Raw genomic sequence first — 26,132 nt, forward strand, 5'->3', positions numbered from 1 at the left:
GTTACAGAGACAGGGAGGGGTGCAGGGGCTGGAGGGGGTTACAGAGACAGGGAGGCGTGTAGGGGCTGGAGGGGGTTACAGAGACAGGGAGTGTTGTAGGGACTGGAGGGGGTTACAGAGACAGGGAGGGGTGTAGGGGATGGAGGGGTTTACAGAGATGGGGAGGGGTGTAGGGACTGGAGGGGGTTACAGAGACAGGGAGGGGTGTAGGGGCTTGAGGGGGTTACAGAGACAGGGAGGGGTGTAGGGACTGGAGGGGGTTACAGAGACAGGGAGGGGTGTAGGGGCTGGAGGGGGTTACAGAGACAGGGAGGGGTGTAGGGGCTGGAGGGGGTTACAGAGACAGGGAGGGGTGTAGGGGATGGAGGGGGTTTACAGAGACAGGGAGGGGTGTAGGGGCCGGAAGGGGTTTACAGAGACAGGGAGGGGTGTAGGAGATGGAGGGGGTTACAGAGACAGGGAGGGGTGTAGGGGCTGGAGGGGGTTACAGAGACAGGGATGGGTGTAGGAACTGGAGGGGGTTACAGAGACAGGGAGGGGTTTAGGGGCCGGAGGGGGTTACAGATACAGGGAGGGGTGTAGGGGCCGGAGGGGGTTACAGAGACAGGGAGGGGTGTAGGGGCCGGAGGGGGTTACAGAGACAGGGAGGGGTGTAGGGGCTGGAGGGGGTTACAGAGACGGGGAGGGGTGTACAGGCCGGAGGGAGTTACAGAGACAGGGAGGGGTGTAGTGGCTGGAGGGGGTTACAGAGACAGGGAGGGGTGTAGGGGATGGAGGGGTTACAGAGACAGGGAGGGGTGTAGTGGCTGGAGGGGGTTACAGAGACAGGGAGGGGTGTAGGGACTGGAGGGGGTTACAGAGACAGGGAGGGGTGTAGGGGATGGAGGGGTTTACAGAGATGGGGAGGGGTGTAGGGACTGGAGGGGGTTACAGAGACAGGGAGGGGTGTCGGGGCTTGAGGGGGTTACAGAGACAGGGAGGGGTGTAGGGACTGGAGGGGGTTACAGAGACAGGGAGGGGTGTAGGGGCTGGAGGGGGTTACAGAGACAGGGAGGGGTGTAGGGGCTGGAGGGGGTTACAGAGACAGGGAGGGGTGTAGGGGATGGAGGGGTTTACAGAGACAGGGAGGGGTGTCGGGGCCGGAAGGGGTTACAGAGACAGGGAGGGGTGTAGGAGATGGAGGGGGTTACAGAGACAGGGAGGGGTGTAGGGGCTGGAGGGGGTTACAGAGACAGGGAGGGGTGTAGGTCTGGAGGGGGTTACAGAGACAGGGAGGGGTGTAGGGGCCGGAGGGGGTTACAGAGACAGGGAGGGGTGTAGGAGATGGAGGGGGTTACAGAGACAGGGAGGGGTGTAGGGGCTGGAGGGGGTTATAGGGTGGTGGAGTAGTGTAGGGGAAGGAGGGGGTTACCGGGAGGTGGAGGGGTGTAGGGGATGGAGGGGGTTATAGGGAGGTGGAGGGGTGTAGGGGAGGGAGGGGGTTATAGGGAGGTGGAGGGGTGTAGGGGAAGGAGGGGGTTATAGGGAGGTGGAGGGGTGTAGGGGAGGGAGGGGGATACAGCTACAAATCCACTTCAGTTTGTATTGTGGGTGACTCGCCCTCTCTCACTGCGCATAAATTAACAGTGTCAGGAGAGAATTAGCAAACATTCCGTGTTAGTCTGACTCAGCTGAATAGGCGTGGACAGACGGTGAGAGAGAGTGACCCATCCTACCTCTACGGCAGAAATCAGTGGCGCGTTGGAGACGAGAGTGTGTGTTTCTGATTGAACTTTTGGGAAATGGATGATTTCTTAAAAATGACTTGGAAAATCTTCTTTTTTGTCCTGTTGGCTGTTTATGAGTCTGTGTCTGAGAGATTCACCGTGTACTGGAATCGGAGCAACCCATTGTAAGTTACAGAAAAGTTTTGGTTGAATTTGGTCCTGGTTTGTTTTGCCGAGTTAGTCGAACCTGTTCCTATGGTAAACTGTGGCCTCATTATAACGAAATTCTGCATTACTTACTAATGAAATAATATATATTTTTTTAAATTCTACCTCCTAAAATACGCTTACCTTTTCGTTCGAGAGTTACAAAATTAAATTTGCAAACTTAATGTTAGGTGTCATTAAAGTTAGAATTTAATAGGGTTTGTTAATATTTTGAGTAGGAGAAGGTGATATCTCGGTGAATTGTAAATTGGATTTGAGATTTAATGTGTTTTTTTTAAAAAATGGATATTTCACGAAAGAAAAAAATATGAGTGGATTTGGGATCTAATTCGGATTGAGATTTAAGGATGGGAATGTGTGTAATTAGGGAAAATTGGGATTTGTTGGGGTTATGCATTCAAGGTGAGGTTTAATGTGTAAAGTGCGTTTTGATTCACTTGACGCAAGGTTAGACAGGCGTTGTGTTTTTTTCCTCCCGAGTTCCTGGTAGTAAGCGTGGTTGAACAGTAACTCGATGAGCTCCAGTCTTTGTTTATCACGCACTGGAGTATTAACCCTCAAGGCATCGGCTCGGGCGCCAGAAAACAAAGGGGTCCTTTTCCAATAATATTTACAATCAGCAGTGTACGATTCGCCGACTGTAACATCCTGTTATGATTGATGTGAAAGTTGGGGATTGCGAAATCTAGATTGCGTTTGCGTGCGAGCCGTGGAGAATTATGAGTTTGCATTGCCCTTTTAAATGAGATGTTGGTGGGGCTCACTCTTTTTTATTGTTGTGCGTTTTGGTTTAGAGCTGATAATTTCAAAGGAGATGTGAGTTTTTTTTTGCACACAGAATGGTGGGTGCGCTGCCTGGGTGGTGCAGGCAGAAACATTAGAGACTTTTAAGAGAAGTTTCGATAGGCACGTGAATGTGAGGGAAATACAAGAATATGGATATCGCGTCGGCAGAAGAGATTAGATTAGTTGGCCATTTGATTCTAATCCAATTGTTTCGGTACACACTGTGTGCCGAAGGATTGGTTCCTGTGCAGTAGTGGTCTATGTTCTAATTAGGTTTTAGGTTTGGCGAATGGGGTGGGGGGGCACCTTTTGGTTTCACGCCGAAAAGTTTGAAAAGTTTTATAGTTTTTTTTTCTCTCTCCGGCACTAGTCTTGCGGACGAAAAAGGCCTGTGGGTTTTGTGGTTGAGTTGGTTGTGGTTTGGAGCTAACCCTCGACTCTCCGTGGCGGTTCGGCCCCTCGGTATTGACCTGCACCCCCACTCCACATCCCCCCCACCCCGCCCCGTTGTCCCTTCCTGGCTGCACGTCCAGTCATCGCCAAATCAAAACCGAGAGGCAGTCTGTGCAGCAGCTAGGCCACTCGGCCCGAAAAACTTGTGCTGCGTCTTCCTGCGAGTTCTCCCATTCCCTGGGTTCTTGCCCACGAACTCTCGCCTGGTTTCCTACTTTAGTAAGCGGTGGGAAGCTCTGTTAGGCGTATCCCCACCGCCCTCGTCCTGGACCCCCGCATATCACCGAGAAAAGGAACCTCTTTCGGCGCCAACCCTTCGTCCGAGTGGATGCAAGTTTATTCAATAAAATCCTGTTTTACCGATGTGAGCCTCAGGGTAGAGCCGCTACCTCTCATCCCCAGTAGCGCAGTTTCGAGCCCGACTTCCCCTGTGTCTGTTTCCTCTCCCCCCCCCCACCTAGTGCACGGATAAAGGGTAGAGTCTGGGGGCAGATGACAGGGAAAGCCTGAGTGAAACTAAAAGTAAACAAGCAATCAGCAGAAACTCGATGGGCCAAAGCGCAATTGTTAAACCGTATAATCTTGCAGAATTGTGAAGTACAGTGTGGAAACAGGCCCTTCGGCCCGACTGGCCTATGCTGCCCACAGCGCTAGTGCTGGTCCCTGATGCCTGTGTTTGCCCCCCAACCCTCCACAATGAAACAAATTTCACAGCATGTGTCAGTGATGATAAGCCCGAGAGACTTAGAGGAGACCTGAGAGGTAACTTCTTTACACAGAGGTTAATGAGTGGGCATTATGGGAGGGGAGGGCCCACAACCTTGGACTCACTTTCAAGGACTCTTCATCTCAAGTTCTCGATACTTATTATTTTGTTGGTTTTTTTGTGTGTGTTTGCAGTTTGTTGTCTTTTGCGCTTTGGTTGTTTGTCGTGCATGGGTTTTCATTGGTTTTGTTGCGTTTCTTCCCGTTTACTATGAATGCCCACAAGAAAACGAATCCGAGCCCAGAAAATGGCGACAGGGATGTGCTTTGCTAAATTCACTTTGAACGTTGATCTCCCAGCTCAACGTGGCCAGCCAAAGGGCCTGCGCTGTTCTGAGTCCTACCGAAGGAAGTGGTAAAGGTGTGGCAGATATTGTGAAATTTGTTGCTTTCTGGCATCAGTGCAGGGCAAGACATTTAAAAGTCACCATGAGTTACAAGAACTAAGTGCAAAAGAGGGAAACCGGGGGTCCACGGTCCGTTCAGAGACCTGGCGGCAGAGGGGAGGAAGTTGTTCCCAAAGTTCGCCCCTCAGCGTCGCGGTTAGCGTGCCGCTGCGTTCGGAGTTCAGTTCTGACCCTATCTGTAAGAACGCAGCAGGCCAGGCAGCATCTCTAGGAAGAGGTACAGTCGACGTTTCGGGCCGAAACCCTTCGTCAGGACTAACTGGACGCTGCCTGGCCTGCTGCGTTCACCAGTATTTCTGTGTGTGTGTGTGTGTGTTGCTTGAATTTCCAGCATCTGCAGATTTCCTCGTGCTTGCGATCCGTAGGAAGTTTGTTCGTCCACCACGTGGATCTCCTCCCACAGCCCAGACCTACGGGTTAGTAGGTCAATTGGTCATTGTAAATTGTCCCGTGAATAGGCAAGGGTTAAATCAGTGGACTGCTGGGCAGTGTGGCTCTTTGGTTCCACGCTATATGTCTGAATAAATAAATTATCCTTTTACTCTGGCCCATTATCTACAGTTAGACCATAGGAGCCATTCAGCCCATCGAGTCTGCTCCGCCATTCCATCATGGCTGATTTACTATCCCTAAAAACCCCATTCTGCTGTTTTTTCTCCTTTTGATGCCCTAATTAGGAACTTATTAACCTCCACTTTAAATATACCCAATGACTTGGCCTCCACAACCATCTGTGGCAATGAAATGAGACCTTTGTTGTTTGGATCTTGCCAGACTCCCTGTATGCATTGAAGAGGGAGCTGGTATCCCAAGGCCAGAGATTGTCTCTTGCTCTGGATTCCAGTGCCTGCAGTCTCTAGATTTGCAGACACTGGGATCTGGAGCAAGAGACGACCTGTGGGAGGAACTCAGTGGATCGGTGTGGGAATTGTAGATGTCAAGTCCTCCGTAGCAGTTAACGCATCACTTTCCAGCGGCAACGATCTCCATTCCGGGTTCAATTCCCACCACTGCCTGTAAGGAACTTGTATGTTCTTCCCGTGAATGCGTGGATTTCCTCCAGAAGCTCTGATTCCCTCCCACATCCCAAAGACGTGCGAGTCGTGGTTAGTAAGCTATGGGCACGCTGTGTTGGTGCTGTAAGCATGGCAACATCTATGGTGGTCCCAGCAAATTCCCTGCTGATTCGATTTGACACAACAGACACACTTCACTGTACACTGTGACAAATAAAGCTTTAATCTTTAAGAGTTAAGATTATTTAATGTGAAAGTGGAAAGGAGAGCAAAACCACCATTAAGTCAGTGATGTGGGATTTCAGCCCGAAACGTTGACAATTTCTTCCCTTCCACAAATGCTGCCCAACCTGCTGCGTACCTCCAGCATCAAGTTCCACCGGCCATCCAGCAGAGAACGACCCATGAGATTTACAAGAATGAGCTTAGGAACGAAAGGGTTAATGTACAAGGAGCGTTTGACTCCGGACGTTTACTCGCTGGAGTTTAGAAGAATGGAGGGGGGGGGATCTCATTGAAAGCTATCGAATGTCAAACGTCCTGGATAGAGAGGACATTAAGAGTTGTTTTCTACGGCGGAGGCGTCTCGGACCAGAGGGCACAGCCTCAGAATACAAGGGTGTCCTTTAGAACAGATAGGAGAAGGAATTTTGTTCCCTGGAGGGTGGTGAATCTGTGGAATTCATTGCTGCAGACGGCTGTGGAGGCATTGAGTATATTTACAGAGATTGATTAGTAAGGGCATCAAAGGTTACAGGGAGAAGATTAGATTATATTTGTCACATTTGCATTGAAACAGACAGTAAAGTGTGTTGTTTGTAGCAGGGGGCACCGTGATGACGTGCTGAAAGTGCCCTGTGGCAACATAGCCTGCCCACAACCGGCTAAATGGCACGCCTTTGGAATGTGGGAGGAAACCAGAGCACCCGGAGGAAACCCTTGCGGCCACCGGGCGAACTTGCAGCCGGGGAATCCAAACTGGGTCGCTGACGCTGTTACAGCGTTACGCTACGCCGCCACGGGGAAGGCAGGGAATGGGTTTGAGAAGGAAAATAAATCAGCCACGATCGGATAGTGGAGCAGATTTAATGAGCCGAATGGCCTAATTCTGCTCCTACGGTCAAAAATAAAGCACTACCCTTTTTTAAGCATCGACATTCCGCTAACTTTTTAGTCTAAAATTAACACATTGCCTGAATAATTTCTCCATGGTATCATCGGCGGCTAGTTGTTAACAGAGCTGGCTGATGAGACTGTGTCTATTTAAGGAGAGTCACGGCGGAGGCCAGGGTTAGCACTTGGAACTTGGAGCATCTCCCAAGTGGCTGGTGTTGAGGGTGGTTGGAGGGGAGAGAGAGATGCACTGCAAAAGGACCGAGCACGTGTGGACGTCAGAAAGCAAGGAGAGAGCAACACACTTTGGGAGGGGCGGTGGGGAGAGCGTCCCAGGAGGGGTGGCAACGGGGGAGATGTAGGAGTGCAAGTTGTCCAGGTTGCAGGCCACTTAAACAAAAGGGGCGGCGTGGAACCGTAGTGGTCAGCGTAACGCTGACCGTGCCAGTGACTGGGGTCAAATTCCCACTGACGTCCGTAAGGACATTCTCCCTGTGACTGTGTGGGTGCTGCAGTTTCCTCCCGCGTTCTCAAGACGTACAGGTTGGGGCTCGTAAGCTGTGGACGTGCTATGTTGCGCCGGGAGTGTGTTGAAACTTGTGGGCATGTCCTTGGACCGTGCTGGTGGGTGAGACAAACGACACAGTTCACTGTACGTTTCAATATACATGCGACAAATAAAACTCATCTTTAGTGCCCCTCCTATATCAAATTTAGCTCCCTGCCTTACCCCAGATCCTACCTTTTTAATTTTTGGGAGAATTCGCCTGGGATCGGTTTTGGGAGACGGGTCACTCAAGGTTACTGCCTTGGGTGGCGGGGTTGGCCCTTGTGTGCTCCCTCTACTGGGATCTTTCTGTGCACAGTTACGTTGCCTGCCTCCGGGAGCCCAGGCGAAAAGGAGTAAGAAAGGGCACCAGTCTGATTCAGGTGTTCCTCCTCCCGACCTCAGTGGGACCCACTGTAAGCCAAGTGTTGCCCTTTTAAGATATCATCTATCCCTGGATAATTGGTGGAAGTGCTCGCTGACTTTCCGGAGTGGGGGTTGTTTTTTCCGTGAGAGGAGGGTCGCAAAGTGTGTTGTCAGGAAGCCTCCATCCCGGTGTAGTGGCCCGAAGCAGGAAATGTCCCGTGGCTCCCCTTCCTCCTCCCTCCCTGGGACACTGGACTGGGGGAAGAGGGAGGAGGGAGAGGGGTTGGAAGGCAGAGGAGGGAGGCAAGGACAGAGAGATGGGGGGTAGTGAGAGGGGAGAGGGAAAGGGAGGCAGATCAGAGAGAGAGGGAGGGATTGAGTGGTGGGAGGAAAGGGGAGGGATTAGGGGTGCATAGAGAGGGGGGGTTGGATGGGGAGAGAGGGGGTGAGGGCTACAGAAGGGGGAAAGGGGAATGGAGGGGACATAGGAGAGAGTGAAGATCAGGATAGAGGGGGCACGAGGGAAGAGGCCAGGTGGGGAAGTGGTGATGAGCGGAGAGGAAATCATTGTGAGGAAATTGGACTGGGGAAATTGTTGTGCCGGCAGCAACTCGATGGTCCGAATGGCCTCTTCCCATGCCCATTTCTCCCTGCTGTGTCAGCACCCCTCTACCCATTCTTCTCCCCCCCCCCCATTGAGCTGAGCTTCGCCCCTTTGGAGATAAGCTGGCAATCAAATTGATGAGGACGTTGGAGCAGACAGCGGATCCCTGGGTTTGCCCCTGGGGGGGGTGGGGGGGTGAATTGAACCCCATTTGGCACCAGCCCTCTGAGGGCTGGAGCTCCCCCCTGTTTAGGGAGGAGGAGAAGCAGCTTAGTCATGGGGGGGGGTGGATGCTCCCAGCATGAGGCTGGATGCCTTGGGGAGGGGCTGTAACCTGAATAATGGGTGATACTGCAGGATAGAGGGTCTTCACATTTCAGACTCTTTTTTTTCCTTCTTTCTCCCACCCCAACACTGGAAGAACAAGGGAAGGGGGTAACATACAGCCCTCCCCACTACAGAGCACATCGACATAAAACATTGCCGCAGGAAAGCAGTATTCATCTCCAGAAACCCCCACCGCCCAGGACACGCTCTCTTCTCACTGCTGCCATCAGCACAGAGGTACAGGAGCCTCAGGACCCACACCGCCAGCTTCGGGAACAGTTATTACCCCTCAACCATCAGGCTCCTGAACCAGTGGGGATAACTTCCAGTTCATTGGCTATATTTAAGAGGGAGTTAGATATGGCCCTTGTGGCTAAAGGGATCAGGGGGTATGGAGGGAAGGCTGGTGCAGGGTTCTGAGTTGGATGATCAGCCATGATCATACTGAATTGTGGTGCAGGCTCGAAGGGCCGAATGGCCTACTCCTGCACCTATTTTCTATTAACTTCACGCCCATCATTGAAATGTTACCACAACCTAGGGACTCGCTTTCAAGGCCTCGTCATCTCGTGTTCTCAATATTTATTGCTTGTTGATTGATTGATTTATTATTATTTCTTTTGTATTTGCGCTGATAGTTGTCTTTTGCACACGGATTGTCCCCTCCACCCTGTTTCTTGCATTTACTGTCTATGCCCGCAAGAAAATGAATCTCGGGTGACTTGTGTACTTTGGACTTTAACATTGAAGTTGAGCAGAAATTATTTGGGCTCCTTCCCCTGGTCGCTGGGATGGTCTGGTGTCCTGGCAGCCAAGGAGGAGAAGTGGAGGGGGGAGTGTGGGTGGGGGGGTAGTGGAGGGGAGCACAGCAGGACCCCGCAGAGGGTGAGGGGCCAGCGGGGAGGCTGACGGATGAGGGGTAATCCGGCGGCACTCTCCTCCCTCCCTTGGTGTGGCACACCCTCCCAGGTCACGGGGCTCCCTCAGTACTACCCCAAAGCTAACGATCGCCCCCCCCCACCCCCACCTCAGGAGCGGGAAGGTGCCCCAGGACTCAGGAGCAGGAAGAGAACCGATCCTGGGAAAAGGACTCCCTGGATGAGAAACAAGACAGGCAGGAAATGAAGCATCGCCTTATAGGTGATTCACCAGCGCCTGGAGAGGGACAGGGAAGCCTCCTGGCCTGTATCCCACTCACTCTTATCTGCTGAGGCTCAAGTGGAATCTGTCATCGCTGGGTTAGATAGTGTGTGTGTGTAGGGGGGGGTGGTAGGATGGGGTGTTCGATTACCACTCCTGACACTCCCAGTGTATTGGGACTGCACGGTACACAACACTTTACAGTACAGGCAGACCCCGGGTTCAATTCTTGCTACGTCCTGTAAGGACCTATCCGTCAGCGTTGGTATTGCCTTATCATGATGGAGATGCTGTTCATGGTGGTCTCCTCCAGTATGCTGGTGTTAGTGCGTCTGCCCTTGCAGCTGATCGTCGAAACCCCCCCGCAGAGAACGTTAGAGTACGGGAACAGGCCCTTCAGCCTGTGATGTTGTGCCAACTAATTAAATGGGTAAATTGGACTCCCATGTTCTGAGGTCAGTGAAAAACTTCCTTTTACCTGCCATCCAAACAAATTATCTCATCCCGTCAAAGCACTGAGGTAGAACAGGGGAATGCAGAATAGAGTGTCACAGTTACAGAGAGAGTGCAGTGCAGGCAGGCCATAGGGTGCACGGGAGATTGTGAGATCAATGGTCCATTTTATTATACCAGGGAACTGTCTGATACCAGTGGTTTCGAAGCTGTCCTTGAGCCTGTGGGACTTTTTTTAGGCTTTTGTATCTTCTGCCTGACAGGAAGGGTGAGAACAGACAATGTCTGTTGAGAGTTGGTGTCTCTGATTTGCTGGCTGCTTTCCTGAGGCAGTGAGGAGGGTAGACAGAGTCCATGGGGGGGTGGAGGGAGGCTGGTTTCCGTGGTGTGCTGAGCTGTGTCCACGACCCTCTGCGGTCACGGGCAGAGCAGTTGCCGTTCCGAGCTGCGGTGTATCCGGATAGGGTGGTTTCTATGGTGAATCTGTAAAAATGGCGCGGGTCAATGAGACATGCCAAATTCCTTACGCTTCCTGAGGAACTGGGGAGCTTGCCGGTACATGGTCCACATTCCTCCATTCTCTGCACATTCCTCTGAACACCTCTGTTTTATCTGACTCCACACCACCCCCAGCAACGCATTCCAGGCACCCACCACGCTCTGTGTAAAGTTAATTTACCCCACACATCTCCTTTGAAGGACCCCCCTCACCTTCAATGTACAATATCCCCACTGGTCATTAGACATTTTGATCCTGGGGGAGGGGGTGGGAGAAAGATGCTGTCTGTCTACGCTATCCCCACCTTTCAGAATTTCATAAACTTCTCTCGGGTCTCCCTCCAGCCTTCACCGCTCCAGAGAAAATAACTCAAGTCCGTCAGCACCACAGTCCTCTCACCAACCAGCAGTTCCAGTTAGAAATTGTTTACCATTGTCACATGTACCGAGGTACAGTGAAAAGCTTTAGTTGTGCACGCCATCCAGACGGATCTTCCCATACATCAGTACATCGAGGAAAACAGAGTGAGGAATAGAGTGTCACAGTTACAGAGAGAGTGCAGTGCAGGCAGACAAATAAATTGCAAGGGCCACGACGAGGTAGACTGCGAGATCAAGAGTTCATCTTTTCGTGTATGTAAAGTCCATTTAATGGTCTTATAACAGTGGAATACATGCTGTCCTTCAAAGTTCAAGGTAAATTTATGCTCAAGGTACATATATACTACTCTGAAATTCATTTTCTTGCAGACGTTCATAGGATAGTAAAAAATACAAAAGAATTTTACAAAAAAACATATTAAACAGATCTGAGCCTAATGGTATGTGTTCTTGGGCTTTTGTATCTTCTGCTTGATAGGAGAGGGGAGAATGTTCGGACTGGGAGGGGTCCTCGATTATATCGGTTCTTTCTGAGGCAGCGGGAAGTGTACACGGAGTCAGCGGATGGGGGACTGGTGTCCAAGGTGGTCTGGGCTGCGTCCACAACTCTGCCACGGACGGGAGACCGGCGCAGGTGGCTTCTTGTTGAACAGTATGGATTCAATGGGCTGAAGGGCCTGACCCTGCCCAAGTCAGAGGATGCCTCCTCTTTGAGGGGAGAAAGTGGGCAAGGGAGGTGCAAAAATAAATATTTCTACAAGAATATACAAAGAAACTTAATAAAGCTTTGAGGAGTCAATAAGGAAATTGTTTTGAATTGAATTTTTATATGCAAGGATACGAAAGGAGTCTAAAAGTAATAAATCTGGAAGCAAGGAGCGATGGCAGAATATAAAACCGTCTTCATTTGCTGAGGGGATGTTTAGTCCCAGAGAAAGTCTATTCCAACTGTTTACACCAATCTCCATTTCACTCCCCCCACACTCTCACCAACTCTCCCAGATACACACACACACTCATACACACATACACACACACGAAGTTCACAGTCAATTTATTATCAAAGTGCTTACAAGTCACCAAATACAGTCCCGAGGTCATTTTCTGACGGGCATTCACAGTGGGACACAATAACATCAGTGAAGTACCTCACAAAGACTGACAAATAACCAGTGTGCAAAAGAAGATGAGCTGCAAACGCAAAAATAAATTAAATATTAAATCAATAATATTGGGAACAAGAGTTGAGTCTGTATGGTGTGTAGTCAGTGCAGTGTTGGAGTGAGTGAGGGTTCAGGAGCCCGATAGTTCGAGGGGGACTGTCTTGTCTCCCTTTCTCTTAACCATTTACACCTCGGACTTCGACTACTGCACAGAGTCTTGTCATCTTCAGAAGTTTTCTGATGACTCTGCCATAGTTGGATGCATCAGCAAGGGAGATGAGGTTGAGTACAGGACTACGGTAGGAAATTTTGTCACATGGTGTGAGCAGAATTATCTGCAGCTTAATGTGAAAAAGACTAAGGAGCTGGTGGTAGACCTGAGCAGAGCTAAGGTACCGGTGACCCCTGTTTCCATCCGGGGGGTCAGTGTGGACATGGTGGAGGATTACAAATACCTGGGGATACAAATAAACAATAAACTGGACTGGTCAAAGAACACTGAGGCTGTCTACAAGAAGCGTCAGAGCCGTCTCTATTTCCTGAGGAGACTCAGGTCCTTTAACATCTGCCGGACAATGCTGAGGATGTTCTACGAGTCCAGTGCTATCATGTTTGCTGTTGTGTGCTGGGGCAGCAGGCTGAGGGTAGCAGACACCAACAGAATCAACAAACTCATTTGTAAGGCTAGTGAAGTTGTGGGGATGGAACTGGACTCTCTGACGGTGGTGTCTGAAAAGAGGATGCTGTCCAAGTTGCATGCCATCTTGGTCAATGTCTCCCATCCACTACATAATGTACTGGGTGGGCACAGGAGTACATTCAGCCAGAGACTCATTCCTCCGAGATGCAACACAGAGCGTCATAGGAAGTCATTCCTGCCTGTGGCCATCAAACTTTACAACTCCTCCCTTGGAGGGTCAGACACCCTGAGCCAATAGGCTGGTCCTGGACTTATTTCCTGGCATAATTTACATATTACTATTTAACTATTTATGGTTTTATTACTATTTAATTATTTATGGTGCAACTGTAGCGAAAACCAATTTCCCCCGGGATCAATAAAGTATGACTATGACTATGGTAATAGCTGTTCCTGAACCTGGTGGTGTGGGACCTAAGGCTCCTGTACCAGTTGGTTTAGTGAACCGGGTGTGCAGTGGGCCCAGCAGTGAGAAAGGAGCAGGGCCTGGGTGGTGGGGTCCCTGAGGCTAAATGATGGTGCAGGCTGATTTACACTGGCCCTGCATCGTGTGGTGGGGGGGGGGGAGAACTGGCTGTTAAAGGGGGAGCGCGCAGACTCCACACGGAGACTGGGCACACGGGCGGATCGGCAGACATACACACAGGGATGGATTCTAGTCTTTGGAGCTGGGGAGCTGAGATCCCTCTCAGAAGTCCGTGGGACGCGTTATGGCTGAGTGGGTGAAAGGCTGAGACGAGCGGAGAGCCATAGGGATGGGGTGGGATGGTGAGTGTATATCTTGTGGTACTGGTTTCACCAGCTCCATTCAGCGACAGAGTAGCGTGAGACAAAAGGGTAAACAGAGGCCCACCCTCCTCCTCTCTGATGTCAGGGGGCACGGGAAACTCCTGCCGGTGACATTTACTCACGTAGGAGCCCATCAGGGAGAGCTCAAAGTTCACAGTACATCTACTATCGAAATACGTCTGTCGCCCTGACATTCATTTTCTTGCAGGCGTTCACAGTGGAACAAAGAAATACAATAGAATCAATGGAAAAACTACACACAGATAACGATGTGCGAAATGAGATAAACTTTAACCAAGTATGCAGAGTTGAGATCAGAGTGCAGAGACAGAGGGTGGAAGGTCTCATGCTAATCGATTCGAAGTAGGCTGCCGTGGGTTTATTGGGTTCACTCTCCAGAAGTGGCTGTGTGACCTTGGCTTCACTAGAAGAGAGATCAAGTCAACCAGCAGGACTGTAGCTGAGGCAGCAGAGACAGGATCAGCATGGGTGTGGACCAAGTATGTCCAGAGGGGCAGATAGTCAGACAGTGTATACGTATCTTGCAAACCCTTCAGTAGTTGCATAGACACCTGAAGAGCAGACTATCTGTTGGATGGAAGTGACCAACAACTCTGATAGAGGCAGATGTCAAGTTTTTAAGCTCACCAGTGGGAGGTGGTGCTTTAGCACTGCTGGCCCACCACCTCAAGGGAGTCTTGATCATAAGCGGGCCGAAACTCCTGAAGACAGGTGGCAGATCAACTGATGATCCCACTGGTGATAGCACAGGACAGTTAACATCTTAGTCCACGTGGATTCTGTAGCTGCGAAAAAAAACAAATAATGATAAATAGGTAAATAAATAATGTTGGGAGAGTGAGAGTTCCTGCAGCAAACAAAATGTTGGAAATGCAGAGCAACACACACACACACACACACACACTCTCGCAAACACACACACACACACACACTCTCGCAAACACACACACACATACACACACACACACTCGCAAACACACACACACATACACACTCTCACACACACACTCACACTCACACTCACACACTCACACTCACACACACACATACACACTCACACACACACACTCACACACACACACTCTCGCAAACACACACACACTCACACTCTCTCGGAAACACACACTCACACTCACACACACACACTCACACACACTCTCGCAAACACACACACACACACACTCCCACACACACACACACACTCAGGGAGTTGGGAGGGAATTCCAAAACTGAGATCCAGGCATCTGAAGGAACAGCTGTCAGTGATGGAAGGAGGGGAATTCTGGAGTGGAGGGATTAGTGGAAGAGGAATCGGAGGAGGCTGAAGATAAAGGGAGTTACAGAGACGGGGAGGGGAGGAGGGGGGTCAGAGAGGTGGGGAGGGGTTGCGTAGGCAGGGAGAGGTGTGGGAGCTGAAGGGGGTTACAGAGACGGGGAACATGTAGGGACCAGATGGGGTTACGGAGGTTTGCAGGGAGCAAGAAGGGGTTACAGACATGAAGGGGTGGTGGGCGCCTGTGGATGAGGCTAGTGTTGGAGGAAGTTTGACCCAAGTGGGGTCTGGGATTGAGAGCATCCACTGCCTCCCCGAGGCTGGACTAACTGGGATACCTTATTGAGGAACAGACAGATCTGGCACCATCTCCTGCTCCCTGGGGCACAGGCAGACGTCTGGATCAGCTTCGGCGCCGTGTGTAGGGACTCCCTGCCTCTGAGCCAGAGATCAAAGGGTTAATGAGAGCTGTGACCATCAGCAGCTTCTCCCCTCCCCCAGCCCTCTTTGTCTCTGTGCATCCCCTCCCTCCCCCTCTCTCTGTCTCTCTCACTCCCTCTGCTCGACACCTCCCTCTCTGTGCATTTCCCATTCCTTCCAATCTCTCAGTCTCTCTTTGTGTTCTCCCTTACCCCTCCCTCTCTCTGCGTCCCTCCTCCCAGCCCCTGTCTCTGTCTTTTTGTCTCAACTGAGAACAGCAGAAACCTGCAAGGGTGCACCTTGGCCAGAACCAACAGTAAAGGAGAATCTCCTTTTCCCGAGCCCTCCCCGTCTACAACACGTGCTGCGGAAGGTGGGGCTGACGCCACACGTTGGTGAGGCTACACCTGGGATACAGTATTTGGTTCTGCTCACCCTGCTAAGGAAAAATGCCAATTAAACTGGAAAGAGTTCAAAGACAACGTACGAGAATGTTGCTGGGACTTGAGACCCTGAGTTATCAGGAAAGGTTGAACAGGTTGGGAGCTGGTACGTAGGAGACTGAGGGGTGACCTTATAGAGGGCACAGAGAGGGTGGACGCACACAGTCTTTTTCCCCAGGGGTGGGGGAATCAGGAACTAGAGGGCAGGCACAGATTTAAGGTGAGAGGGGAGAGATTTAATAGGAACCCGAGGGGCAACTTCTTCACCCAGAGGGTGGTCGCTCTATGGAACGGGCTGCCAGAGGAAGTGGCTGAGGCAGGTACATTAACAGCATTTAATATAGGTGGATAGAGCGGAGGTGTTTGGAGGGATGTGGACCAAACACAGGAGGTTGGCACTACCTGGGTGGGTGAGCACTGTGGTCAGCGTGCTGTCTTGCTCTACGGCTCTAAACCCGTTACAAATTCTCACTGTAAACGACAAACGTGGGAGAGACGCTTCGCTGCCAGGCGGTGTGGGAGACGCACACAGGTCAGGACGGTGCACTGTATATTCCGCCAGTTTAACACAGAACACCTCCGCACAGTACAGGCCCTTTGGCATGCTTCCCTCCCACATAGCCATCCATTTTCCACTTCTCCATCTGGCCGTCTAAGTCTCTTAGATGTCCCTAATGTATCTGCCTCTACCACCACCCCTGGCAGAGTGTTCCACTCACCCACCACTCTGTGTAAGAAAAGAGAGAACTATCTCTGACATCTCCCCCATACTTTTCTCCAATCATCTTCAAATTTTGTCCTCTCATGTTAACTGTTCTTCCCTAGGATAAAGGTGCTGACTGTCTGCTCAATCTACGCCTCCTAACATCTTGTACACCTCTTTCAAGTTGCACCTCGACATCCTTCACTCCAGGGACAAAAGCCCTAGCTTCCTCATCAGCCATGCCCTCTCATCCAGGCAGTGTCCTCGTGAGCCTCCTCTGCAGCCTCCCTAAAGCTTCCACATCCTTCCTACAGTGAGGCGACCACAATATTCCCAGTGGGGTCAGACCAGGGTTTATCGAGCTGCCACATTACCTTGAACTCAATCTCCCAACTAACGAAGGCCAGCACATCGTACACCCGATCAAGTTGTATGGCAACTTTGAGGGATCGATGGATATGGACCCTAAGACCCCTCCCTTCCTCTGTATCGCTAAGAATCTGCCCGTTAACCCTGTACTCTTCAAGCTTGGCCATCCAAACTTTGACAGGTATTCTCCTTGGATGGATGGCTTGGAGTCTGACCGATGCCCTGCGAGCTTGACCCAAACGGACACCCCACTAGTTTAGCCTAACGGATATTTCCCTTGGATGGGTGGGTGTCCCCACCACTGAGCACATTGACTCAATCCGCTGTTACAGGAAAACAGCCTCCATCGTTCAGGATCCCCTCCACCCAGGACATGTTCTCCACTCGCTGTCTGCCTTCGTGAAGGAGGTCCAGGAGCCCCAGGACCAACATCACCACGTTCAGGGATAGTTACTACCCCTCAACCATCAGGCTCTTGAACCAGTGGAGATAACTTCACTCACCCCATCACCGAAATTGGACTCTTCATCTCATGCTCTTGATATTTATTGTTTGTTTGTTTATTTATTATTATTGTTGTTGTCTTTTACACATTAGTTGTTAGGCCATCTTGCTATGTTTCATTGATTTGACTGTGTTTCTTGGATCTACTGTGTATGCCTGCAAGAAAATGAATCTCAGGGTTGTATAGGGTGACATCTGCTTTGATGAATTTACTTTGAATGTTGTTTAACGGATGTAAGCTGGGCAAAGATGGCTGTTAACTCTCTGCACGTTTTTGTTGACCCGTTTGATTGTCTGTCCTCCCTTGCCAGGCTGCTGACAGAGGACTTCAGGCTGGAGGTGAAGCTGAACGACTACCTGGACATCCTGTGCCCGCACTACGAGGGTCCTCGGGTGCCCTCGATCCTGGAGGAGTACACCCTGTACCTGGTGGAGGAGGAAGACTTTCAGCACTGCCGGGTGGGATCCAGCGACCAGGTGCGCTGGGAGTGCCGGAGACCCCTCGCCCCGCACGGCCCGGAGAGGTTCTCGGAGAAATTCCAACGCTACACGTCGTTCAGTCTGGGCAAGGAGTTCCAGGAGGGCCGACACTACTATTACATCTGTGAGTGTCTCCGGAATGCTCCCTCTTCGTTGCCTCTCCCCCAGTGTGGCGCTCCCTCCTCGCCACCCCTTCGTAAGCACCAGCGCTCCCTCCTCGTCGACCCGATCTCATCGGCCCTCCTTCCCTGCAGCGCACACTCACTGCTGCCCTCCCAACTCGCTGCCCCACCCACGGCACGGCACTCTTCCCCCTGCATGTCCCAGAGGTTTGTGTCTGAACCCCCGTGTCCTGTTGTTTTCCAGCAAAAGCTGTTCACCGGCACCGGCAGCTCTGCCTGAGACTCCGAGTCCTCGTTCTCAGCAGTAAAGGTGAGTCCGTGTCTCAATCATTAGACCGCAGTCAACACTCCCACTATCCCTCAAACCGGAGTGCCCACACCCCTCCCTGTCACTGTGACCCCTCACAGCACCTACACCCCTCTGTAACCCCCTCCAGTCCCTACACCTCTCCCTGTCTCTGTAACCCCCTCCACCCCCTACACCCCTCCCTGTCTCTGTAAACCCCCCCTGGTCCCTACACCTCTCCCTGTCTCTGTAACCCCCTCCAGCCCCTACACCCCTCCAGCCCCTACACCCCTCCCTATCTCTGTAACCCCCTCCAGACCCTACACCCCTCCCTGTCTCTGTAACCCCCTCCAGCCCCTACACCCCTCCCTGTCTCTGTAAACCCCCTCTGGTCCCTACACCTCTCCCTGTCTCTGTAAACCCCCCCTGGTCCCTACACCTCTCCCTGTCTCTGTAACCCCCTCCAGCCCCTACACCCCTCCCTGTCTCTGTAACCCCCTCAGCCTCTACACCCCTCCCTGTCTCTGTAACCCCCTCCAGACCCTACACCCCTCCCTGTCTCTGTAACACCCTCCAGCCCCTACACCCCTCCCTGTCTCTGTAACCCCCTCCACCCCCTACACCCCTCCCTGTCTCTGTAAACCCCCTCTGGTCCCTACACCTCTCCCTGTCTCTGTAACCCCCTCCAGCCCCTACACCCCTCCCTGTCTCTGTAACCCCCTCAGCCTCTACACCCCTCCCTGTCTCTGTAACCCCCTCCAGCCCCTACACCCCTCTCTGTCTCTGTAACCCCCTCTGGCCCCTACACTCCTCCCTGTCTCTGTAACCCCCTCCAACCCGTACACCCCTCCCTGTCTCTGTAACCCCCTCTGGCCCCTACACCCCTCCCTGTCTCTGTAACCCCTGTCTGTAACCCCCTCCAACCCGTACACCGCTCCCTGTCTCTGTAACCCCCTCTGGCCCCTACACCCCTCCCTGTCTCTGTAACCCCCTCCAACCCGTACACCCCTCCCTGTCTCTGTAACCCCCTCCGGCCCCTACACCCCTCCCTGTCTCTGTAACCCCGACTGAATCTACATCCCTTTCTGTCTCTGTAATCCCCTCCAGATTACCATTTCCAACACCCCCCTCCCACAAACTCTCCCTCCCCCTCCCTCAGTTGTCACTGCCTCACCACTGACAGATATGCCTTCAGCTTCCCTGGAGGCCCGAGCAATGGGAATTCCCTCTGTGATCCTCTGCCTCCCCCTCCCTCTCCACTGAGCATCAGCAGGACGGGGGTGGGGAGGGGTGGGCTCTTCTCCCAGTACTTCCTGAAGTGACCCAGGGAAGGATTTCCTCCACCCCTCTCCCGCCCAGTTCTGGACACGGGCTAACTGTGCAGTTACGAATCATCCCGAATCAGAATCCGGTTTATCATCACTGACACGTGCTGTGATATTGTACATTTGCAGCAGCAGTACAGCACGATACCTAAAATATACTATAAGTTAAGTTCCAAGAAGAAATATATACAGTGGATCCCAGTTAACTGGGATGCATCGGGATCGTCTGGGCCCAATTAAACAGCCACCCCAGAAATCGCTGGTTTTTGAACACAAACGCATGCAACTATCTCTATTTACAGACTCTTCACTCCAAGCAAAGTGTCGCGTCTAACGGCCACACAAGTGCACACGACTGACATTAGTTACAAACTGTCTCCTGCCCCCAATTATGTGGCATCGTGTCCCGAATAAATGAAGGGAATCCCAGTTACTTTCTCAATTAGTTTTTGTTCTTTACGAGTCGTCCCAAATAAGCAGCTGCACCGATTACCCAATGTCCCAATTAAGTGTATATAAAATATTAATTAGTAGTGCAAATATAGTGAGGTAGTGTTCATGGGTTCAATGTCCATTGAGAAATCGGATGGCAGAGGGGAAGAAGCTGTTCCTGAATCATTGAAAACAACAGGAATTCTGCAGATGCTAGAAATTCAAGCAACACACATCAAAGTTGCTGGTGAACACAGCAGGCCAGGCAGCATCTGTAGGAAGAGGTGCAGTCCCTATCAGGACGAAGGGTCTCGGCCTGAAACGTCGACTGCACCTCCTGAATCATTGAGTGTGTGCCTTCAGGCTCCCGTACCTCCTCCCTGATGGTAACAATGAGAAAAGGGCAGTTCCTGTGTGGTGAGGTCCTTAATTTTATTTCCAGATTTTACTGAAATAGACTCTGTTTTTCTCTCAGCACAAGAAAACCACGTTGAAGTTAACACATCCAAAACCCAGCTGTCAGCAGGTGAGTTGGTGTTGTAGAGGAAGTGTGTGAACACAACAGAATTTCGGCTGGGGTGGAGGAGGGCGGGGGTCTCGTGTGCTAGTCCACCCTGCACTCCTAAACACCCAAGAAGTCCTGGTCATTGGTGTGTGATCCTCCTGAAGGAGGCCACAAGTCTGGTTTAAAAAAAAAGGTGCGTGCCTTGATTAGTCAAGGCTCAGAGTTCAAGAGTCAGGAAGTTAAATACAGGAGATTCTGCAGGTGCTGGAAATCCAGAGCAACACACACAAAACGCTGGAGGAACTCAGCAGGTCGGGCAGCATCTATGGAGGGAAATGAACAGTCAGCGTTATAGGCCGAGGCTCTTCGTCGGGTCTGGTAGGGGAGGGGGTGGAAATCGGAATAAGAAGGTGGGGGGAGGGGAAGGAGTACAAGCTGGCAGGTGACAGGTGAGACCAGGTGAGGGATAAGGTGTGTGGGTGGGGAGGTGACGGGTGGGAAAGGAAAAGGGATGAAGAAGGGAAGGAGGGGTCGAGGGGATCATGAGGTAATTTATCGATACGGGTGCCCAGCTGACTGGCTTTTCTCTCTCCTCCCACCTCAGACCAGCCACCGGAAGAGATGCCAGACACCCAGAGAAGTACGGGGGAGTCGGCTGCCCTGCAGGGCTCTCTGCCCCTTGCTCTCCTGCTCCTGCTGCTGCCCCCGGCCCTGCTACTGTAGGGCTGCCACCCTTGGCTTGCGGACTCTCACGATGGGTGGGGAGGCTGGGCTTGCTTTCCCGTCGCTCGGGGTGGGGGGGGGCGACCGTGACTGCGGACCCCCGAGTAACCAGCTGGTGGTGTCCCATCAAGTCAGCCGAGGACAATGGACGGCTTTTAAAATGGCCACCGTGTGAAATCAAAATGGCAGCTGTGGGAAATCAAATGGCCACCAGCCCGGGAACCAGCGTGGATGCCTTTCTACGGCGGATTACCAGCAGGGTGGCGTTGGAGGCCTATCGAACATTGGAGGTGGATTTTGTGCTTCAAACCTATGGCAGGAGGCTCGCAGTGGCTTGTCGCTGGCGATGAAGTGGAGCCGGGGGGGTGGGGGGGAGCGCCCTATCGCTGATCCAGGAGATCGGGCAGGGATGAGGAGGGTGGGTGGGGTGGGAGAGATGTTAAAAAGAAACTCCGTAAAGGTGGGTCCATTGGCCTACTCAAGGAGGGGTGTTTCTCCTATAGCAAAATCCCAAACTACCCCCCCCCCCCACCATCTTCCCCTCTCCCTCCCGCCTTCAAGGCTGTCTCACCCCTTCGTTTGGGATTAGCTCTTCGGGACTCGTTTCCCTAGCCGTAACCCCTGACCTCTGAACCTATCTGGCCCACATTAACAGGAATGTGTGCGCCGACATTTCTGGGCCACGAGCTCCTCAGGAAACCAGACATCCCACCTCTCCCGGAACTTCCGGGAGTCTCCCGCTTATTAATAGTGGCTCCCTGATGCCCCGCAAATTATATACAATATCATGCAAATCATTTTTTTCGAGAGCGAGCGAGAGAAAAGTAAGAGAGGGAGCGACAGCGAAGGCAAGTGAACGAGAGAGAGAGAGAGAGCGAGAAAGAAAGCAATCAAGAGCACACGAGCGACCACGAGAGAGAGAGCGCACGAGCGAGAGCGAGCCATTGCAGAGTGTTCCAAAAAAAACGTACGTCACCCCAGACTATGCTATAGTGAACCCCTGACTAATCGGGGTCAAAAATAATGACAGTGTTGCTCGCTGCACTGTTTGCAACAGTGACTTTTCTATTGCCCATGGTGGGTTAAGACTGTAAAAGACATGTTGAGGTGAGTTTAACAGGTGTCATTCGTTCATTAGCATAGCTAACGTTATTTAAACTGGCTGGCTGGCTGCTAAGGAGCTACTCTATTGCAGACATCCCACCTCTCCCGGAAGTCTCCCGCAAATTGATGGTGCTACCTCCCTGAAATGAGTTTTTGCAGGGTGGGATGTCTGGGAAACCCACACTCCTTTCCATCTTTGCCCCCTTGACATGCTCCGAGGCAGAGTAGGGTGGGTGTCTCTGTCTAGGTCAGGTTCGACTGGAAACAGGTTGGGATTTTACAGTGGGGGGGGTGATTTATCCCTCTCCCACTTGCTAAAGAGAAACACCATCTCCCATTGAGTGGCCACTGACCCGGAAGCACTTTGATTCTGGAGACTCCCAGAATATTTGAACTCAACCCAGGGGCCCGTGGGAAAGTGCTACAGGGAGATGTGTGCTTGAATCTCTTTCATTCTCCAAAATCTGTGTAAAAATTGTACAGAATTTTGAGTGTTTTCCTTTTGTACAGTCATATTTTTATATACCTGTCTGCAATAAATACCCTTTAATTCAAAAACAAAATATTTCATAGTCATAGTCATACTTTATTGATCCCGGGGGAAATTGGTTTTCGTTACAGTTGCACCATAAATAATAAATAGTAATAAAACCATAAATAGTTAAATAGTAATATGTAAATTATGTCCGTAAATTATGAAATAAGTCCAGGACCAACCTATTGGCTCAGAGTGTCTGACCCTCCAAGGGAGGAGTTGTAAAGTTTGATGGCCACAGGCAGGAATGACTTCCTATGACGCTCTGTGCTGCATCTCGGTGGAATGAGTCTCTGGCTGAATGTACTCCTGTGCCCACCCAGTACATTATGTAGTGGATGGGAGACATTGTCCAAGATGGCATGCAACTTAGACAGCATCCTCTTTTCAGACACCACCGTCAGAGAGTCCAGTTCCATCCCCACAACATCACTGGCCTTACGAATGAGTTTGTTGATTCTGTTGGTGTCTACTGCCCCCGCACACAACAGCAAACATGATCGCACTGGCCACCACAGACTCGTAGAACATCCTCAGCATCGTCCAGCAGATGTTAAAGGACATCAGTCTCCTCAGGAAATAGAGATGGCTCTGACCCTTCTTGTAGACAGCCTCAGTGTTCTTTGACCAGTCCAGTTTATTGTCAATTCGTATCCCCAGGTATTTGTAATCCTTCACCATGTCCACACTGACCCCCTGGATGGAAACAGGGGTCACCGTTACCTTAGCTCTGCTCAGGTCTACCACCAGCTCCTTAGTCTTTTTCACATTAAGCTGCAGATAATTCTGCTCACACCATGTGACAAAGTTTCCTACCGTAGCCCTGTACTCAGCCTCATCTCCCTTGCTGATGCATCCAACTATGGCAGAGTCAACAGAAAACTTCTGAAGATGACAAGACTCTGTGCAGTAGTTGAAGTAGTATTTGGTTATCTATTGAGCAGCAGGTCATAAACACAAGAAATTCTGCAGGTGGAAATCCAGAGCAACACACACGGGTGGTGAAGGAACCGAGAAGCCCAAAACGTCAACTCTTCGTTTGTCTCCGTAGATGCAGCCTGACCCACAGCGTTCCTCCAGCGTTTTGTGTGTGTTTGTCCGTATCGAGTGGAAATATTTAGGATTGTCGTTCCCTACTACGATCGCTCTCTCCCAGAAGGATGCTGCCACGGCAACGACTCTGTCAGGTTTTATTGTTGTATGCGGAGTCCAGGTCCTCATGCGGGGTTTCTCTAAGCTCAACTTGCAGGGCGAGTTGGCGGTAAGGAAGGCAAATGCAATGTTAGCATTCGTTTGAGAAGGCTTGAGTACAAAAGCTCAGGATTTTTATAAAGCATTGGTCAGAGCGCTCTTGGAGTATTGTGAGTAGTTTTGGACCCCAGAGCTAAGGAAGGATTGGAGAGGATGCAGAGGAGGCTTATTTTGAACCATAAGACCTAGGAGCAGAACTAGGCCATTCAGCTCATCAAGTCTGCTCCATCATTCCATCATGGCTGATGAGAAGCATCCTGGGGATGAAAGGGTTAATGTATGGGGAGTGTTTGATGGCTCTGGGTCTGTACTCACTGGAGTTGAGAAGTATGAGGGGAGAATCTCATTGAACCTCAGCAAATTTATCAAGGCCTGGGTAGAGTGGACGTGTAGAGGATGTTTCCGGTAGTGGGAGAGTCTAGGACCAGAGGGCACAGCCTTCAGTAGAAGGATGTCCCTTTAGAACAGAGATGAGGAGGGATTTCTTTAGCCAGAGGGTGGTGAATGTGTGGAATTCATTGCCAGAGATGGCTGTGGAGGTCAAGTCATTGGGTACATTTAAAGTGGAGGTTGATAGTTTCTTGATTAGTCAGGGCGTCAAAGATCATGGAGAGACGGCTGGAAAATGGGGTTGAGAGGGAAAATAAATCAGCCATGACAGGCTGAATTGGCTCATTCTGCTCCTAGGTCCTATGGCTTATGGATCAGAAGGGATGTGACAGAGGTTTATAAGATTATGAGAGTCGTAGATAGGGTGGGCCGCCAAGGCAGACACAGGCAATACCAGAGGCCGTGGTTAAGGTGAGCGGAGGAAAGTTCAGGATGGGATGTCACAGGTGTAACATAGAGAGTGGTGGATACCTAGAACATGGTGCTATGGGTGGGGGGAGAATACAACAGGGACATTTAAGAGGCTCTTAGATTAACACATTGGATTGAGCGGACGAGACCGATGGAAGGTCCAACGGTCAAGAAGGCGGTCTCTGCAAGCGTCGTGGAACGTGTAGAGCAGGACAAGACACAGGAGATGTCCTGGTCATCCACTGCGCCTAGTCCCATCTCCAGCTGTCTAGACTCTGTCTTGCCACTGGATCCAGATGGGAATTGGGAAGAGAGAGTGAGGCTGACGCTGCGCAACTCCCCCTCACTTAAATCCAAATCACGCGCTAGTCTCGACACCATCATAGCCGGCTGGTGGCGCAGTGACATCAGCGCCGGACTCCGGAGCAAAGGTTCCTGAGTTTGAATCCAGTCAGGCCGCTCCCGGGCACGCTTTCCATCCGTGCCGGGCTGAGTGTCGAGCTAGCAACTCGACCATGTAAAAAGTACTAATGGTGTCGAGGTCTTTATCAATGATGATGGACGAACCTGATAAGATTAACACCTGGGTGAAAGAAAAATGGAGGGTTATGGGCCGTGTGGGTGGGAAGGATTGGAGTGATCACGGAGTGGGTTTATATGGGTCAGTACAACATTGTGGGCCAAAGGGCCCACGCTGTGCTGTTCTCTGTTCTACACAGGTGTGCAGAAATGCAATGAAAAACTTTCACAGCAGCATCACAGGCACAGAGCATCAGATACACAACGTTCACAGGGGATACATAAATACCAGTGTTATGTTTTGTAACTTCAAAACGGTACATTAATTCGAGCGTGTGAAAATGCAGGTCCAACCCTGTCTCTAAGCCAGGCGTCCAGCTATCACGTGCAAGTGTGATGCAGCTCAAGTAATTTTACATAAAACCTGTAATTAGTCATTTAAACTAACAAGAATGCTTAATCAAATTATACAAGATTACTCAAATATTATTGAAATATTAAATACACAGTGCAAATTTTACAAAAAGTACCCAATTAGAACAGAATAAAACAAAGTAGTGCAAAGTGGTCACAGCGTTGCTGTACTGAGGTGGTGACTGGGGTTGTGCTGGTCGGTTCAGGACCCGAATGGTTGAAGGGAAGTAGCTGTTCCTGAACCTGGTGGTGTGGGACTTCAGCCTTCTGTACCTCCTGCCCGATGGGAGCTGTGAGAAGATGGCCTGGCCCAGGTGGTGGTAATCTCTGATGATGGACGTTGCCTTCCTGAGCCACCGTCTCCTGTGGATACGACCGACGGTGGGGAGGGATGTGCCCGAGAGGTACTGGGCCGACCGACGGTGGGGAGGGATGTGCCCGAGAGGTACTGGGCCGACCG

The 26,132-nt window shown here is 51.2% G+C and overlaps 1 protein-coding gene across 1 annotated transcript; it reads left to right on the plus strand.

The window, feature by feature from the left end:
- The first annotated feature begins 1,719 nt into the window (after positions 1-1,719).
- On the plus strand, positions 1,720-21,404 carry LOC134343063 (ephrin-A1-like). Its single transcript, XM_063041918.1, has 5 exons — positions 1,720-1,891; positions 17,487-17,779; positions 18,022-18,087; positions 20,296-20,346; positions 20,930-21,404. The coding sequence occupies exons 1-5, from the start codon at positions 1,782-1,784 to the stop codon at positions 21,046-21,048; spliced, it is 639 nt and encodes a 212-aa protein (XP_062897988.1). The 5' UTR covers positions 1,720-1,781; the 3' UTR covers positions 21,049-21,404.
- The last annotated feature ends 4,728 nt before the right edge of the window (positions 21,405-26,132 follow it).

This window comes from Mobula hypostoma, chromosome 2 (genome assembly GCF_963921235.1).
Source record: "Mobula hypostoma chromosome 2, sMobHyp1.1, whole genome shotgun sequence".
Classification (NCBI taxonomy): Eukaryota; Metazoa; Chordata; class Chondrichthyes; order Myliobatiformes; family Myliobatidae; genus Mobula; species Mobula hypostoma.

What these genes read in the sequence shown, in the direction of transcription:
- LOC134343063 (XM_063041918.1), top strand. Translation starts at nt 1,782, where the DNA reads ATGGATGATTTCTTAAAAATGACTTGGAAAATCTTCTTTTTTGTCCTG. An exon ending in CCGACACTACTATTACATCT is followed by an intron (nt 17,780 to 18,021) that starts GTGAGTGTCTCC and finishes GTTGTTTTCCAG; the next exon opens with CAAAAGCTGTTCACCGGCAC. An exon ending in CAAAACCCAGCTGTCAGCAG is followed by an intron (nt 20,347 to 20,929) that starts GTGAGTTGGTGT and finishes CTCCCACCTCAG; the next exon opens with ACCAGCCACCGGAAGAGATG.